Source organism: Aphelocoma coerulescens, chromosome 20 (assembly GCF_041296385.1).
Source record: "Aphelocoma coerulescens isolate FSJ_1873_10779 chromosome 20, UR_Acoe_1.0, whole genome shotgun sequence".
Lineage (NCBI taxonomy): Eukaryota > Metazoa > Chordata > Aves > Passeriformes > Corvidae > Aphelocoma > Aphelocoma coerulescens.
In genome coordinates, this window is record NC_091033.1 from 7,849,818 (window position 1) to 7,866,441 (window position 16,624).

At 62.4% G+C, this 16,624-nt stretch overlaps 2 protein-coding genes across 8 annotated transcripts; one reads left to right on the forward strand and one right to left on the reverse strand.

Annotated features, from left to right (window-relative positions):
* The first annotated feature begins 1,683 nt into the window (after window positions 1-1,683).
* Window positions 1,684-11,547, forward strand: ZNF335 (zinc finger protein 335). Of its 7 annotated transcripts, none has more exons than XM_069034041.1 (28): window positions 1,684-1,847; window positions 2,318-2,549; window positions 2,895-3,168; window positions 3,545-3,622; window positions 3,854-4,183; window positions 4,329-4,457; window positions 4,535-4,693; window positions 4,807-5,065; window positions 5,157-5,334; window positions 5,415-5,527; window positions 5,711-5,729; window positions 5,936-6,052; window positions 6,138-6,214; window positions 6,294-6,454; window positions 6,579-6,808; window positions 6,884-6,992; window positions 7,074-7,168; window positions 7,293-7,573; window positions 7,683-7,824; window positions 7,895-8,278; window positions 8,366-8,508; window positions 8,840-8,973; window positions 9,419-9,522; window positions 9,650-9,727; window positions 9,866-9,949; window positions 10,120-10,185; window positions 10,360-10,441; window positions 10,792-11,547. In XM_069034041.1, exons 2-28 carry the CDS (start codon window positions 2,349-2,351, stop codon window positions 10,908-10,910), a joined length of 4,146 nt encoding a protein of 1,381 aa, XP_068890142.1. In that variant the 5' UTR covers window positions 1,684-1,847; window positions 2,318-2,348; the 3' UTR covers window positions 10,911-11,547. The 7 variants fall into 7 exon arrangements, with proteins under 7 accessions (XP_068890142.1, XP_068890143.1, XP_068890145.1 ...); XM_069034042.1 differs by lacking the exon at window positions 1,684-1,847 and adding an exon at window positions 1,905-1,968; XM_069034044.1 differs by lacking the exon at window positions 1,684-1,847 and having other exon boundaries at window positions 2,123-2,549; window positions 10,795-11,547.
* Window positions 11,548-15,655: 4,108 nt separating this feature from the next.
* Window positions 15,656-16,381, reverse strand: LOC138120816 (E3 ubiquitin-protein ligase RNF182-like). The gene has a single exon (XM_069033795.1). It carries the CDS (start codon window positions 16,379-16,381, stop codon window positions 15,656-15,658), a length of 726 nt encoding a protein of 241 aa, XP_068889896.1.
* Between the last annotated feature and the right edge of the window lie 243 nt (window positions 16,382-16,624).

The following is a 16,624-nucleotide window of genomic DNA, read 5'->3' on the forward strand; positions in this document are numbered from 1 at the left end:
GACGTGACAGCGACGGCAGCAGCCGGGCGCATGTGGGGACTCAGCCCTGAGGCACTGGCAGCAGCGCTGCGGCAGCAGAGCTCACACAGCCAGCCCGGGGATGGCTCTCACCGCTGCTGTCTGCCCATGATGGATGAGGGCATAAACCTTTCAAGGATGCATTTAATTAAGCTTGAAAAAGAGCCGGAAGGTGCACACGCAGCAGCTGGCGGTGCAGCTCCTCTACTGCTTCTGCCGGGCACATGGTGCCTCCGGGAACTCTCACCTGGGGCAGGACACAAGGGACCCCTAGAGCCCCAAGGAAGAGCCCCGGGCTGTGGGGGCGGGACCCAGGCACCGCCTGCCTCGTCCAGGAGCAGGGGCACCACAGCCAGACGCTGCAGAGTACTGATCCAGAGTGCTGATCCAGCCCAGCACCCATCGGCTCGGATTTCTGGCAGGCTACGTCCATGCTCGCAGACTGCGCCAGACGAGACGCTGTCTGTTCTCCTGCAGCTGGCACCATGTCAGCAGCGGCTCCGGACCGACCGTCCTGGCAGTGACACCATGGCACTGCCTGCCCCGACCTGCACTGCGGGCTGGCTTGGTCTGAGTGGCCCCGGATCCGGGTGGGATGCAGAGCCCCCCCCTCACCCCGTGTCCCTTCCACAGGGACCCAGAGCCAGCCCAGCATGGCCCAGCCCCAGCAGCGCACAGGCACAACACAGCTGAGTTTATTCCAGAAAATAAACGGGATAGAGCCGTTCTCAATGGGGCACTGCAACATGACAAACTATCAGTGGGAACAAGGAGCCACCTGAGGGTTTGTTAAAGCCATCACCAGGGAACAGAGGCCAAGCCCAGGCCATGCACAGCTGAGCTCAGCTGGAGGATGTGGAACAGCACCGCGATCAGCAGTGCTACAGGGAGCTGGGACAGCAGCAAGGTCCGAGTGCATCCCTGCAGGGAATGCTGTGGCATCAGAAGGTGCCAGCAATGCCCCATTGCCTGCAGCGCTCTGGGAGCGCCCGGTGAGGCCAGAGCAGCCCCCCAGAGCTGTGCACCCCAAGCGTGGGAGCCGGAGGTGCTGCCAGCAGCCAGATCGGGTGCCCGTCGCCATCTGGAGTGGGGGGAAGCCATCCCGGGGGACAGAACTTGGTGAGCGAGAGCCCATCAGAAGGTGGCTACTGCTCAGACGCAGAGCTGCCATCGAAAGAGGCAAGTTCGGCTTCAAGGAACAAACGGACAGTAGGTGCCGTTGCCCGCCAGAGACCGAGGGGGAAAGTGCTCAGCAGCCTCAGGCTGGTCCGCCGCCGGGGCCGAACGCGGCAAGGCCCCGGGCCTCGAAGGGAAGGGGATGGGCGGCCCCAGCCCCCATCAGCAGAGGCATGCCGGTTGCAGCGCCCACCGCGGGCTAAGGAACGGGAGCCGGAGCGCCGGGGCTGCACGGTCCACCCAAGGTGCGGACCGCAGGTGGGGGAACGCGCTACCGGGTCGAGCCGAGCCGAGCCGAGCCGGGCCGGGCGGGAAACGGAGCGAGCGGAGAGAACGGTGCGACCGCACCGACCACTCCAGCCAGCCCCGCTCCCAGCCCAGCCCCGCGGCCACTTCCGCCTTCCCGTCACGTGATCAGCGCAACCCGGCGCGACGCCGACGCTCAGGGCCCGGGCGCCGCTTCCTGACGCCATGACGCAGGGTCTCACCACCGCCGACCCTTCCGCGGGGAAAGTAGTCCCCGGCGGGGCGCCGAGGCCTCTCCCCTCGCGCGGGGGGCGGGCGGGGCCGGAAGGCGCCTGAGGCGGCGGCCGGGGCGAGGAGCGTGTCTCCGCCACGGCGAGCGCTGCAGGCGGAGCAGGGGCTGGGCGCCGGTAAGTAGTCCCGGCGCGGGGCCAGCGCGGCCGTATCGCTGCGCGGCAAGAGGGCGGGGGGGCATGGCGGCCGCCGTGGTGCCGGCTCCGGCGGGGGCGTGGCGGGGCCGCGGCAGGCCGGGTGAGGGCTCGGGTCGGCGGGCGGGCGGCGGCGGCGAGACCCCCTTGCCCCGGCGTGGCGGCGTCTCCCCCGCCCCGGCGGCACCGGGGCCGCCCCGTCGTGTGCGCGCGCGCGGAGGCGGCGGGGGGGACCCCGCGGCAAGATGGCGGCCGAGCGCCGGGCGGGGCCGCGGGGCATGACGGGACCGGGGGCGCCAGGTGGCGCCGGGACCCCCGGGAGGGTTCTCGGGACCCCCGGGAATGGGCCCGCGGCGGCTGCGGGGCCCCGAGCCCGCCCAGCGCGGACCCCCGCGGTGGAGGGGGACAGCGGGAAGCGGGCGGCGGCCCTGACGGCGGCGGTCCTCCCGCAGGTCGAGCGTAGCGGGCCCCGGCAGGGCGGGCATGGAGGAAAATGCGGTGGAGAGCAGCAGCGACGCGACCCCGCAGGCGGCGCGGGAGGAGCCCACCGAAAGCGGGCTGGGCGTCGGGAGCTCGGAGGCCGTGTCAGCGGACAGCAGCGATGCCGCCGCGGGGCCCGGGCTCCTCTCCCGAGCCGATGACTCCGGCGTGGGGCAGAGCTCCGACAGCAGCGGGGTCTCCTTGGTAGGCGCTGGTGGGAAGGATGGGGTGGCAGGGAGGGCAGCTGTTGTTCTGCTTCCTGGGGGTTTCTGTAGACATTTTTGACAAGCTGAGCTCTGCGGCCTGGGCAGACACTGTTATACCTCTGGTCCGGCATCTGCTTGTCAGGCTGAGGAGCAGAACTCCCCTTCGTAGCAAGAGCAGCCGTGGAGGTCCAGGTTTTTGTCAGTACTAAAAGACTTGCTCTGATCCCTTTCCTGGGAGTTTTGCAGTGATACGCCTGGTCATTTGCATAAGCTGGCTGCTCCAAGGGCTTGGCCTGGCAAAGATGTTTCATCTGAGCTCTTCTGGACTCTTTTTATCTGCCAGGAAGAGGTCTCAGAGAGCAGCTCCAGCACAGATGCCATTCCAAGGATTTACCTGCCAGACTCATCCTCTATTGCCCAATCCACCTTGGTCTCCAGCGTCTCCACTGTGAGCCAGTCCATCATGGTGTCAGAGTCCCCACAAGTCCTGGTCCACTCCAGTGTCATCACCGATGGAGCCACAGTTGTGTCAGACTCCACTGCATCCACCTCCTCGGACCTGGGTTCTGCCATTGACAAAATCATTGAGTCCACAATCGGGCCTGACATCATCCAGAGTGAGTGTGTGCTCCCATGTGGAGATGGCTTGGTGGGCTGGGGAGGGAGCTGCCACTGCACCAGACCTCAGGAGGTGGGGGAAATATGGACATGGAATCATTAAGGCTGGAAGAAACCTCTAAGATCATTGAGTCCAACTAGGGTTCTCTTCATGCCTTGCTGCAGTGACTGGAGGGTTTGGGGAGGAGCTTGTATTGCTGGATAGCCTTCCTTCTGTCTAGCTGCTCCTTCAGGCCAGGGCAGGTTCCATGCCCAGAGCCAGACCCTCCTCGCACCTTACGGCTTCTGTCTGAACTGTGAGAGCCCCAGGGAACCCCAGTGACTCTACAGCCCCTGGATCTGGCAGTCACCACTCTGCTCTCCTCTCCCTGCCAGGCTGCATCGCCGTGACCAGCGCAGAGGATGGAAGGGCAGAGACCACGCAGTACCTCATTCTACAAGGCCCCGATGATGGTGAGGGAGCTCCCTGGGCTGTCCATGGTGGCCAGCTCTGCCTCTGAGCCTTGTGCCACTTGAGTGTGGCCTGGAGTGGGTGTCCCAGCTGCATCAGCCATGGTGCCTGTACCACAGTCCTGTTGGGAGCCTGTTCCTGAGCTTGTGTTCGGCCCTGTGCCCCCTGTACGGGTGCAGCCTTGGATGCAGGTGAGGGTCTGCCGCTTGGCTGAGTGGATTTTGGCGTTTCAGGTGCCCCCATGGTGTCCCAGATGGCCACTTCTGCTCTAGCCAATAGCTTGGCGATAGAAGCTGTTGCTGATGGACCTACCTCCACGTGCCTTGACCAGCCCGGCCCTTCAGAGCCTTCCGAGCAGTTGGAAGTGCTGGAGCTGCCTGCACAGCCAGACCGAGCCCAAGAGGCAGATGGTGGGGAGGAGCTGGACCAGCCAGACTTGGAGACCCTGGAAGAGATGATGGAAGTGGTGGTGGTGCAGCAGTTCAAGTGCAAGATGTGTCAGTACAAGAGTGTCTCTAAGAAAACACTGATTAACCACATGAAAGAGCGTCACTTCCAGCCAGGTGTGTGCCAAGGGCTGAGGGAAATTCATCTCACTGCAGATAGGCTCTGCTCTCTCCAGGGAAGAAACAAGAGAGGAGCTGGAGCATAAGGGTCTGTTCTGGCACACAGTCTGGTAAAGAGCTTTCACCCTGTTCTCTGTGGCAGTGGGTTCAGCTCTGGCTTTGAAGAAAGGACGACCACGAAAGGTGGGAGCTGCTCCAAAGACTGAGGATGAGGCCCCAGAAGAAGAAGATGATGATATTATGGATGCTGGTGCTATTGATGATCCTGAAGGTAGGACTTGCCATCCCCACATCTTACATAGCTTAGTCTTTTCCTAGTCTCTGATGTTTTGGGTCACTTGCCTGCAGAGGACAGTGACTACAACCCAGCTGAGGATGAGCCCCGGGGACGACAGCCCAAGTACGGCCGCACTGTCTCCACATCCAGTGAGGAGAGGCCACGTCGACGCCCAGGGAGACCCCGCAAGCTGCTTCGTCTGGAGGATATGCCTCAGGACATGCTGGAAGGTGAGGGAGGCAGGAGGCAGCAGCCCCATTCAGAGGTGGAGCAGGGAGTGGCACACAAGCTCCTGGAGCCGCAGCGGGAATCTGACGGAGCTGTGCTGTGTTCTGTGGAACAGGAGGGGAGGTGGAGCCCTTGGTGACGTCCCAAAGCACACCAAACCAGGAGCTGCAGAACTCGGAAGCAGCCAGTTCTTCCGGCATGGAGAATGGGACTGGTGAGAGCCTTGCAGAGCCCAGCATCAGCCAGTCCGACTCAGAGAACAAGGACCCTTCCTCCAACACTGGTGCTGAGGAGGCAGATGTCATCCCCCGGCGGCGCGGGCGGCCCTCACGCCGCTTCCTGGGCAAGAAATACCGCAAGTACATGGGGCACAGGTGAGGGGTGTGCTGGGCCCTCTGGCCTGTGCCCAGGGCCGGTCCAGCCCGTTTGCCACCGCAGCTCTGAGCCCTGTTCCTGTTTCTACAGGTATTACTACAAGTCCCCCAAGCCCCTGATGCGGCCCTACCTGTGTCGGATCTGTGGCTCGCGGTTCCTCACACACGATGACCTGCGCTTCCATGTCAACTCACACGAGGCCAATGACCCGCAGCTCTTCAAGTGTCTTCAGTGCAGCTACCGCTCCCGGCGCTGGTCCTCCCTCAAGGTGAGCTTCATCTGCCCTGCCCTGAACCTACAAGGAGCCTGGTAGCCCCTGGTTTCATGGCCCTGTTCTGCCTCTCACAGGAGCACATGTTCAACCATGTGGGCAGCAAGCCCTACAAGTGCGAGGAGTGCAATTATACCAGCGTGTACAAGAAGGATGTCATTCGGCACTCCACAGTGCACAGCCGGGACAGGTGAGGGCAGCACAGTCCTGGGGACTGAACAGCACTGACACTGTTCTTCCTGCTCTGGGAGGGTGGCCGTGACTGCCCCGTCCCCTGACCCTTTCCAAAATGGAGAGTTTTGGTGTCTAGGTATAAGGCAGCTTGGACTTAGGGTGTAGCTGACGCAAGGGGCTTTTCTTACTTATTTTTCAGGAAGAAGAGAGCTGATCCGGTGAGTTTGAATACTCTGTTGGCTTGAATCTCAGCACTGTTATATGGGAAGAGGCACATCTGGGTCTTCCACAAAACCTCGGTGCCTTGTTGAGGGCATTGTTCCTGGATCTCTTGAGGAAAGACAACCCAGGTCCTGCAGTGGGGAGAGGGTAAAGAAACTGGTGACCTCATCCAGGTGATCTCATCTTTATGCTCTCCATCCAGCCACCAAAGCTGAACTCCTTCCCGTGCCCCGTCTGCAATCGTGTCTACCCCATGCAGAAGAGGCTTACGCAGCACATGAAGACACACAGTACAGAGAAACCACACATGTGTGACAAGGTGAGGGGGACACAGCCTGGGGAGGGGCTGGCAGTGGGTGAGGCAGGGCAGGAGGCGAGCGCTGCTTTGCTTTCTTTCACCACAGTGTGGGAAGTCCTTTAAGAAGCGTTACACCTTCAAGATGCACCTGCTGACGCACATCCAGGCCATCGCCAACCGCAGGTAGGAGCCCAGCATGCCTAGGCAGAGCCCGTGTCCCACTCCCCATCAGCAGGTGTGACAGGAGGCTTTGTCCTGGCAGGTTCAAGTGTGAGTTCTGTGACTATGTCTGCGAGGACAAGAAGGTGCTGCTGAACCATCAGCTGTCGCACATGAACGACAAGCCCTACAAGTGCAGCGTCTGCAAGTATTCCACCTTCCGGGAGGACTTCCTAGTCTCGCACATGGCAGTCAAGCACACAGGTGAGAGGAGCTGTTTGACTGATACCCTGCATCCCCCGTTCTCCCAGAGACAGTCAGAGTCTGCCTGCTCTCTCTGCCATCCCCTGGGGACCCTCTGCCTGACTCCCCCTCCCGGGCCCTGCAGGAGGGAAACCGTTCGCTTGCGAGTTCTGTCACTTCACCACCAAGCACAAGAAGAATCTGCGCCTGCACGTGCAGTGCCGCCACGCCGACTCCTTCGAGGAGTGGGCACAGAGGCACCCCGAGGAGCCGCCCTGCCGCCGCCGCCCCTTCTTCACCCTGCAGCAGATCGAGGAGCTGAAGCAGCAGCACAGCCAGGTGCAGGCACCGGCTGAGTCAGGGGCCAGCCCACCGGTGAGTGCCGTGCCTGGCCCCAGCTCCTCCTGGTGCTCACTGCCCACTGTGCTGTCAGCTCCCTCTCTCACACAGGCACCTCTTGGCCCCATCACCTGCCACACGGTCCAGGCTGTTGCAGGTGCAGAGCCCTCTGTTCTCTCACAGGGTTCGCTAGAAGGGGCCACCATCATCTATGAACAAGGTGAGTGAGCTCTTGGGAAGGGGGTGGGATGGGGAGGATATTAGTGAGCTCCTGCCTGACCCTCCCTATCCAACCCCCTAGATGTGGCTGGATCAGCAGAGCTGGCCACGCAGACGGCCCTGGATCTCCTGCTGAACATGAGTGCCCAGCGGGAGCTGGCCACCGGCTCACTGCAGGTGGGCAGGGTCAAGGGAAGCCAGGCCTGCTGGGGGCTGGCACAGGGAGGCTTCCCAGCCCTGTTTTGTTGCAGGGGTGTCTTGCAGAGCTTTGCCCCCTTGGCTGAGCTGCTGTATTGCACAGGTGGCAGTGGTGAAGCCAGATGACCCAGAAGAGACACCAGGCCCCTGTGAGCTGCAGACGCAGGAGGAGGAGGCAAAGGTGGACTCCAAAGAGCAGCAGCAAAAGTTGGTGATGCTGCACATGGCAGAGCCCGGGCAGACACTTGTGCAGGAGGCTTACGGGGAAGCAAGCCTGAGTGGCTCAGAGCTGCAGCAGATCACCATCCCCTTCAGCGGAACAGCAGAGTACAGCATCATCGCACCCATCAGTGAGGAGATCCAGGCTCCCACCACGCTGTACAGGTCAGCTGTATGGGAGGAGTGGGGAGGTGGAGGCGCTTCCGGCCTCCAGTGAGGAGGCTTTAGTGGTGAGCAGGAGGAGGCAGATCCTCCCTGACCCTGTACTCTCCAGCAGTGAGGAGGAGAGCCCTGTGGAGACCTCCCACGCAGTCGTGGTGAGTGGAGCTGTGATGACAGAGGAGGCTCTGAAGGACCATAGCAATCACTACATCATGTCATCTGGTGTCCCAGGGAGCCAGTTCCAGACCATGGAGGTAAGGATCTGAGCCTTCTCCCCATCCCAAGCAGCAGTGTGCGCAGGTGTGACTGGTGTTTCTCTTGCAGCCCCTCAGTGGGGATGCTGCCTTTTCCTCACCCACGGAGGGCCAGGAGGCACAGCCTGCCAGTGTCAAGTGGCCCCTGGTGCAGTGTGTCGCCAGGCAGCTCCAGAAGGACTCATCCCCAGCTTCAGAGGGGCAGGAAGTCTCATCCCCAAAGGTCAAGTGGCCTGCAATCCAAGGCATGGCCAAGAAGCTCACATGCAAGGTTTCCACAGCGAAGAAGCTCTCATGCAAGATTTCCACAGCCAAAAAGTTTTCATGCAAGATTTGCACAGCCATGTTCACAGGGAGAGCGGAGATGGAGAGTCACAAGAGAGCCCACATTGGGCCCAGCACCTTCAAGTGTCCCGACTGTCCCTTCACTGCCACCCTCTGGCCAGAGGTCCGGGTAAGTTTCCTGGTGCAGAGCAGCCTTGGGAACAAGGGATTTGGAGAAACGGGGGTTTCTCACTCAGCACGTGTCCTCCTGCCCTAGAGCCACATGGTTCAACATGCCAACCTCCGGCCACACAAGTGCCCCCACTGCAGCTTCGCCTCCAAGAACAAGAAGGACCTGCGCAGGCACATGCTGACCCACACCAACGAGAAGCCCTTCGCCTGCCAGGTCTGTGGGCAGAGGTGAGTGATGCAGCTGGGCTGTTCCTGCTTTGGGAAATCCCACAGGGCTCTACAAGGCTCAAGAGGAGATAGAATCTTGGCAGAGCTTCCCCAGACCTTCCCGAGAATCAGCCCATTAGAGGGGACAGTGCTCTTGGGAATGGGGTCTGCTGCAGGTGGACCCAGCTTTGTCGCCAAGGAACTTCTGCATGGGAGGGTTCAGTCCCTGGCCACAGATGGGAACATGCTGGGAGAGGGGACAGGCCATATTTTAGGATGTGCCTGTGCTGCCCGTAGCCTGCAGAGAGCACAGGGTCCTGTGCACACTCCACCTCACTCTGCCTCTCTGTAGGTTCAACCGTAATGGGCACCTCAAGTTCCACATGCAGCGTTTGCACAGCTCAGAGGGCAAAAGGCCAGGGCCAGCTGCTGCCCAGCAGACCATCATCCTGAACAGTGACGAGGACACCCTGGCCACCCTACACAGTAAGACATGTCCCTGGGACCAGGGCTGACCTGTGGGTGTCCTGCATCTGGAGCCCCATGTGGGATTCACCCAGCTTGTGGGTCAGGTGGGGCTGAAGGGCCAGGAGGATTCTGCCATGGTTGGGATTGCTAGTGGAGACAGAGACCAAGGGGCTGGGCACGGACAGCTGCATAGAATGAGGGGGCCTGTGTTCCCTCCAGGCAGATCCTGGTAGATCGGTGCATGTGGGAGCAGCTCACGCTGGAAGCAGAGTTGAGCATCTGACGTGGAGGGTGTTTTCTGCCCATAGTGGTTTAGTTCTGACCTTGTGTGAGCAGAGCCCAGAGACTACCCCGTGCTTTTCACTGGGCCAGGTGCCAGCCAGTGGCCACTGGGGAGCGGGGCCATTGGCAGCCCTGGCATGTCCCCAGCAGCATCCTCACCAGCTCTCTCTCTGTCTTGCAGCGGCTCTGCAGGCTGGCCAGGCTGTGCTGGCTCCCGAGCGGCTGCAGCAGGCTCTGGGGCAGGAGCACATCCTTGTCGCACAGGAGCAGGGCGTCACCAGCCAGGTGAGTTGGGTCCCTCGGCCTCAACCTCCTGTCCTGTGTGGCCACTCCCCACACTGTGGGGGCCTCCTGGGGGAATGTGGTCAGGCCCAGCCCCCCTGACCAGACCGGGCACTTGCTGACATTGCAGGAGGAGGCAGCCTACATCCAGGAGATCACGACTGCTGATGGACAGACAGTACAGCACTTAGTGACTGCTGACAACCAGGTAAGGGGACATGGCCCATGGATGGGAGACTGCCCGGTGGGAAGAGCTGGCAGCAGTGGGGAGAGCAGGGCTCCATAGAGAGAGCTGAAGGCACTGGGGTGGTGACCTTTTTCTGGGTCTGAATTCCCATGTTTGCAGGTTCAGTACATTATTGCCCAGGAAGGCGTCCCGCACTTGCTTCCCCAAGAGTATGTTGTTGTCCCAGAGGGACATCACATCCAGGTGAGCTTCAGAGTGTCTGCTCCCATCACATGGTGGGTGGGGCTCCATGGGCTGTCATGTGTGAGGCTGGGCCCCCTCCTGCTCCCTCTTGCTCAGTCTGTTTGGGTCACAGCCTTGTTGGAGGCCTGGACACCTACAGACCCTGCCGCAGCCTCACTGTTTGTCACCAGGTACAGGACGGTCAGATTACCCACATCCAGTACGAGCAGGGCGGCCAGTTCCTCCCAGAGTCTCAGGTAAGGAGCCACGTGTGGTGGTGGGAACTGGAGGGTGGGCCCTGAGCCTGCAGTTGGAGAGGGATATGTGAAATAGAGGGAGCTCGTGGGCTGGTGCCTGAGTGCAGCAACCATGGCTGGAGCAGCTCCAGGAGGAACCCTCCCCTCAGGGATTCCCTGTTTTCCCCTCTGTAGATCCAGTACATGCCTGTGTCACCTGAGCAGCAGCTTATCACCCAGGCACAGCTGGAAGCAGCAGCACACTCAGCCGTCTCAGGTAGTAGCAGGGCCCTGTGCCAAAAGGGCCAGTCCTCCCAGGGTTTGGGGGTGCCAGTCTTGCCTGTGCTGTTGTTGCTGTTGGCAGGGAGCCATGCAGCAGCCCTTGGTGGGAGGGATGGGAAGACCAGGCTGGATCGCTGTTTTGCTGCCAGTCATGGTGTCCAAGGGCAGACCTTTGCTGGTCCCAGCCTGTCAGTTCTGGAACAGGGTTAACTGGAGCCCCACATGGGCAGGGGGGCCTTTTGTCCCTTCCCCGGGGACAGGTGAGGAACATGGAGGGGAGCCCTGAGTAGCCACCAGCTCCCCCTGCCCTCGGTCCGAGGCAGCACTGACCCCCCTCCCCTGCAGCAGTGGCGGATGCGGCGATGGCCCAGGCACAGGGCGTCTTCACCACCGAGGCAGCAGCCGAGCAGATCCAGCAGCTGCAGCCGGGCATCCACTACGATGTCATCACGCTGTCGGACTAGCACCGGGCCAGGGCCGCACCGTGCTGGGCAGGCGGCCGCACCGGCAGCAGCCGCCCCAGCCAGCAGTTGCCTTATCGTGCCGGGGCTGCGAAGGACACGCCTGAGCCACGGCGGCACAGACACGACCACGGACACGCTGCCACTCGGCCCCGCGCCGTGGGGGTCCTGCACATTCCCCCAGAGACTGCTCAGCAGCCACGGGGGCAGCCCTTGTGTGGACTGTCTCTTTGCCTGTTGCACTTGATGGTCTGAAATCCCTTTTCCTGAACGGTCCTTGTGGGCAGCCATGGATCACCATCTGCCCAGCACATGAGGATCCTGGGGAGGCCATAGGGCTGGGCACAACTGTGTGGTGCAATGTCAGAGGCGAGGTGTGTGCAGCCACAGCCACTGCTCCTGCAGCCATGGGGCCAGTGCTCCTAGTTTGCCAGCAGCCAGTCCTGTGGCATCTCCAGCCTGCAGGCAGGCAGCAGCAGGGCTCTGGACTGGAGGAACCCGAGGACGAGGTGGAAGATGCTCTATTTTTCTTCTGAAGAGGGATGGACTCTTGTGTTGGTCCGTTGGTGGTTGTGGGAGGGGTTCAGCTGTGACATTCTCGAGCTTTGACTATGCTTATGAATAAAAAGGGATGGAGACCCGTGTGTGTGCCTGCCTGGGGGTCCAGACACCAGGAGACAGGGATGGGATAGCCCAGCCTTCTCAGCCCAGGCCTGGGGCTGAGGCACAGGAGTCCTGGAGCCCAGCGCTGTGCTGGGCCGGTCGCTGCTGGCAGATGCCCTGGGCTATCAACTGCTTCCCGCCCGAGTGACCTTGACTCCTGGGAAGCGAGCCGGGCAGCTGGGACAGTGGTGGGCTTGGGGCTGGAGTCATGAAATTAATCGAGTGGTAAACAGCCTAAATCCCGTGTAACTCTGTCCCGAGCCACACAGCGCCCTCCTGAGCGGCTTGTCTGGGCCTATTTACATGCGATTATAACAGCTAATCGCAGAGTTTTAGTTCTCTGCTCCTGCATTAAACTGATTATCGCGGAGGGGAAAAAGGCCGGGAACCACCCTTGGCTCGGTGAGAGCCTCTGTGCCGCCTGAGCCCCGCGGCTGCGGGCCCGGGGCGGGGTGGTCTCTGCTGGGCTCTCCGTGCCCTCATGCAGGGTACGGCGTTGGCGCCGGGGCTGCTGTGGGACGTCCCCCCGACCACCCGGGCAGTGGGGTGTGGGTGGCCCCGCACCTCCCCACAGTTGGCTGCGGCTGACGTGGCTCTCCCAGCTGCGCTCTGTCCTGGCCGTAGCTCTGTCCCGCTGCCTTCGCACCAGCCCTGCCCGTGCCCGGTAGTGCTGGTGCGCGGCTGTGCCTGCCCGGCTGCGGCTCGGTCGGTGTCCAGCTGTGTCCGCCCGCTGTGCCGGCGGCTGGCCGTGGCCCTCCCTCTCCAGCTGTGCTGTGCAGGGTCAGGGTGCTGCGCGCAATCCGCAGGCGCTTTCCTAGATTACAGCCCCATTATCTAATCAAGCAGATCCACGGTGCTGATTAGGGCTGGGGCTGGAGGAGTCCCGTGGGGACAAGGTTATGGGGCCACTGCGGGGCCGTGGCCAGGGCTGGTCCCAACCAGCAGCACCAGTGTCCTGGCTGGCTTGAGGCTTTCGCACCTGTGGCTGTCCAGAGCACAAGACCAGCCCACGGTAGGATGGATGGGACCAGAGCTCTGGCTGCTGCATGTTGGGAGCTCCAGGTGCTGCTGGGGCTCTGGCCATGGGGTAACGCAGGGGCTTGGGACCTCTGGGCGCTGGCACCTCAGCCCTGGGACCTTCTGCTGTCACCAGGGGCCTGCAGGGAGCCAGGGATGTGGCCGGGCTCATTAGCACCGGTGACCTTCGCTTTCCTGTCCTGGCCAGCGCTAAGCGGGTTTGTTACATATTTAATATCCTGAGAGCGTTATTAGTCGGTATTTAACGACGGATACAACCTGTGGGATAATCCCAGTCTTAGCAGGGAGGCGTGGCAGCAGGAGCAGGCGGCTCAGGGGGTCGCGGGCTCTCAGGGCCCCTTGCACAGCTGCCCACCACTGCCTTGCCCACCCACTGCCCCCACTGTGCCAGCCACAGAAACCCCCCAGTGCCTGCAGGGATCCCCACTATCCATGGGGCTGCAGGACCCTTCCTCTTTGCCACTGCTGCCGGGAATCCAGCGACAGGCATGGCAGTGCTGGGGCTTGGCCAAGCCAGAGGAGGAGCAGCAAGGGTTGCTGTCCTCCCACCAGGCTATAGTTCTTCCACCAGTCCCTAGCCCTCCAAGCCGCCCCTCCACAGCATAGGGGGCTCTGCCAACCACAGCCCCGTGTCAGGGCTGGGGTCGTAGATGGGACACAGCTCTCAGAACTGCAGTAAAACCCCAGGTGTGCTGTGTGCTTGTGGCTGTGGGTGGCCGTGGGGCTCACGGTGGGCCCCATGCACCAGCCCCGGGGTGCTGTTGTACCCCATCCCTGGGGGCTGTGTAGGCTGTGCATAGCTGGGGGGCTGGGAGGGACCAGGGCTCTGGCTGGTGGCAGGCAGGCGAGGAGGACGGTCCCTGCCAGTCCCTGCCCAACAGTAGCTGGGGAAGGGGGGGATATCAGGTGCCCCAGATCCTGCTGCCGCTCTCGTGGGTGCTAATACCCCCTAATCAGCTGTCAGTCACTGCGGACCCCAGCAGCTATAAAACACCGGGGAGCAGCTACCCGGCTCCTCTCCTGCAGTATGGCAGCACCTCGGGGCAAGAAGAGCCCAGGACAAGAGCTGGGGGACTGTGGGGGGCCTTGGGGGACCCTGCGGGGGCCACCCCAAGCCTTACTGCCCTGCCCCTACTCCTGCCCCTGTCCCATTCTGGCCGGGTACAGCCTCCTGCCACCCCCTCTCAGCCTCCTGACACCCCTGGTAAGTGCCGCGCTGCAGCTCTGGGGGAGGAACGGGATGTGGGGCTCTCCCAGGACCAGGATGGGACTGTGTGGGGTGGTTGGAACCGGGACTGGTCCCGAGTCCCCTGCCCGTCCCCAGCATTTCCCTGCCCCCCCCCCCCCCCCCCCCGCACCTGGCACTTTGGGTGCACACAGGATAGGAAGACGACAGGCAGGATACAGCTCTGCCCTCCCACACACAAAGGGCCGAGCCCTGACATCCCACAGCCCCTCTCCTCTGGCTGTGATGCTCCCCCCCCGTCCCACCCTGACACCCCTCTGCCCCTCCAGGTCTCAGCCCCCTATGAGGTGCCACTGGGGCTGCCCACGGAGCCGGGGCGGGCGAAGGCGGCGGCAGCGCGGGAGAGCACCGGGGCACTGAAGGCCTGGCTGGCGCGACACCCCAGGAACCCCTATCCCAGCAAGGGGGAGAAGGTGATGCTGGCCGTGGTCAGCCGGATGAGCCTCACCCAGGTCTCCACCTGGTTCGCCAATGCCCGCCGGCGCCTCAAGAAGGAGAACAAGGCAAGCTGGGCCACACGCAGTGCCTCAGATGGTGAGGACAGCGAGGGCGAGGGGGTCCCATCGGCTGCTGTCCCCATTCCCAGTTCCAGCCCCGTGCAGGATGGGTGTGGGGGCAGCCCCGAGGTGAGGACAGGCCCTGGACAGGGCAAGCAGCCCGAGAAACCCAAGATCTGGAGTGTGGCAGAGATGCTGGAATCTCCCCCCAGCAAGAACAGGTGTCCCCTGAAGGTGCCAGTGGTGCTGGAGCAGGTGTAGGACTGGGAAAATCGCGTCCTGTCCCCAAGGGCATGGCAGGAGAGACAGCCATGGGACCCAGCAGCTGCCTGGCCAAGGAGAGTGGGAGATGTGGGTGGGGAGGAACACAGCACAGTAATAAACATGACTCTGTCTTGGGTCTCCTGGTGTTGTCTGTCTGCAGTGGGGATGCTGGTGGGGGATGCCGGTGGGGGATGCCAGCAGGGATGCCTGATGTAACTGGGGATGCTGGTAGGGATGCAGGGGTGGGCAGAGATGTGGGTAACTTCACTGGCAGTGCTGCTGAGAGCAGTCCCTGGGGAGCAGGGCAGATCCAAGGCAGAGATCAAAAATAGACTTTGCTCTTCTTGATAAAGGTAATAAAATGGTTAGTGGTGTTAAATTAATCCTTACAAAACAAAACCCAAGGAGGTTAAATAAAGCCCGAAGGCTCTGCAAAAAACCCACAATGACAACAAAACAGCTGCAAAGACATCTTTACACACCAAAGAAACTCTTCTCCTCTGCTCCTCCCCTCTCTGGGACACAATGTCAGCGAACACGGGACTCACACATGAGAAAGAAACACAGATGCGATGGGAGCAGCCCCACGAGGAGCGTGGGCGCCACAGACAGAACTATTTACACTATGGACACGGAGCCGTGCTGGGGCCAGTCCGGCCGCAGGAGCCTCCGGGCTCTGCCCGTCCCTCTCCTGCCGGGGCCCCTCCGGCTGCGGCGCTCAGCGCCCAGCACTCGCGCTTCCTCAGTTGGAATTGGTGTCCCAGCTCCTGCTCTTTTTCTGCTGTGGAGGAGGAGGATGAGGAGCTGAGGGTCTGGCCCAAATGCTTGTAGGCTGCAACGAGCTTCTACAGCCACTCCAGTGTGAGCACCCACATGGAAAAGCCAGTGCTGTTCTGCATGGGAAGGCACCAGGCACTGAGCTTCTCCCCATGGTCCAGGCAGAGCATGCTGTGGGTCAGAGGATACCTGTACCTCAAGGGACAATGTTCCAAGGAACCCAAATCCTCCCTGGCTCAGGCACAGGGGTTGGCCGTGCAGGGTCAGGAGTGGGGGAACCCAAAGACCTCCAGGCACAGGCACTGGCAGAGGCTGTAGACAATGCAGAGAAGGAGGGTGGAGGGCACAAGGCTGACCAGGATGATGCCCAGGCTGTGGTGCTCGATGAGCAGGAGGTAGATGCCGAAGGGCAGGGAGCTGAAGTAGAGGAGGCAGAGGACGCCCAGGATGAAGCGGGGGATGGCTCGCCACCCCCAGGAGCGCCACTTCTGCCCAGGGCCGTGGCAGGGCAGTGCACCCAGGCTGGTGGGGCGGTACAGCCGCACCACTTCCAGCCTGCCCAGGCTCTCCGGTGGGGCCACATCCTCTGGCACCTCCAGGATGGTGACAACCAGGCAGTCGGGGCTGGATGCGGGCTCCAGCACACTGGGGCAGAGGAGCACCTCAGGAGATCGGGGTGGACCCCGTTTCTTGGCCCGTTCAGCACCTGTCAGCAGTGCCAGCGCCTCACCATCATCCTGCAGCTGCTGCACGTCCCCGCCCGGCACTGGGCTGTGCTGGCGGCAGAAGGGGCAACGGAGCTGGGGGGTTAAAGCGTCCCCCGGGGGAACAATCCTGCGCAGGCAGCGGGCACAGAGGCGGTGGCCGCAGCGGAGCAGCTTGGGCCTGCGGGCACGGGCGTCGAAGCGGCTGTAGCAGATCTGGCACTCCAGCTCGGGGGACGGGGGTGCCACCGGCGGGGACCCCAGTTCTCTCTGTGGCTGGGCCATGCTCCTCGCGGGCTGCTGGGGGCTGCCCGGGCTGCAGGGAGAGGGCACCGCTGTCAGCCAGGGCTGAGGGCAGATCCCCGGCCCGCTGCCTCCCACACGTGGGGTCCCAGCTCCTCTGCACCCCACGGTCATTGTCCCGGTCAGTCCCCGGGGCTCGGTAGGAAAGAGGGGCAGGGAGAGCAGAGTGGTGGCGACGGTCCCCTCCCCGAGCCCGACTCCAACCCCCGGCTGGTGCCACCGACG

Bases quoted from the DNA above. Each gene is read 5' to 3' on its own strand.
- LOC138120816 (XM_069033795.1), bottom strand. From the start codon at position 16,381: ATGGCCCAGCCACAGAGAGAACTGGGGTCCCCGCCGGTGGCACCCCCG.
- ZNF335 (XM_069034041.1), top strand. From the start codon at position 2,349: ATGGAGGAAAATGCGGTGGAGAGCAGCAGCGACGCGACCCCGCAGGCG. The intron at 4,458-4,534 runs GTAGGACTTGCC...ACTTGCCTGCAG, and splicing joins TGCTATTGATGATCCTGAAG to AGGACAGTGACTACAACCCA. The intron at 10,186-10,359 runs GTAAGGAGCCAC...TCCCCTCTGTAG, and splicing joins AGTTCCTCCCAGAGTCTCAG to ATCCAGTACATGCCTGTGTC.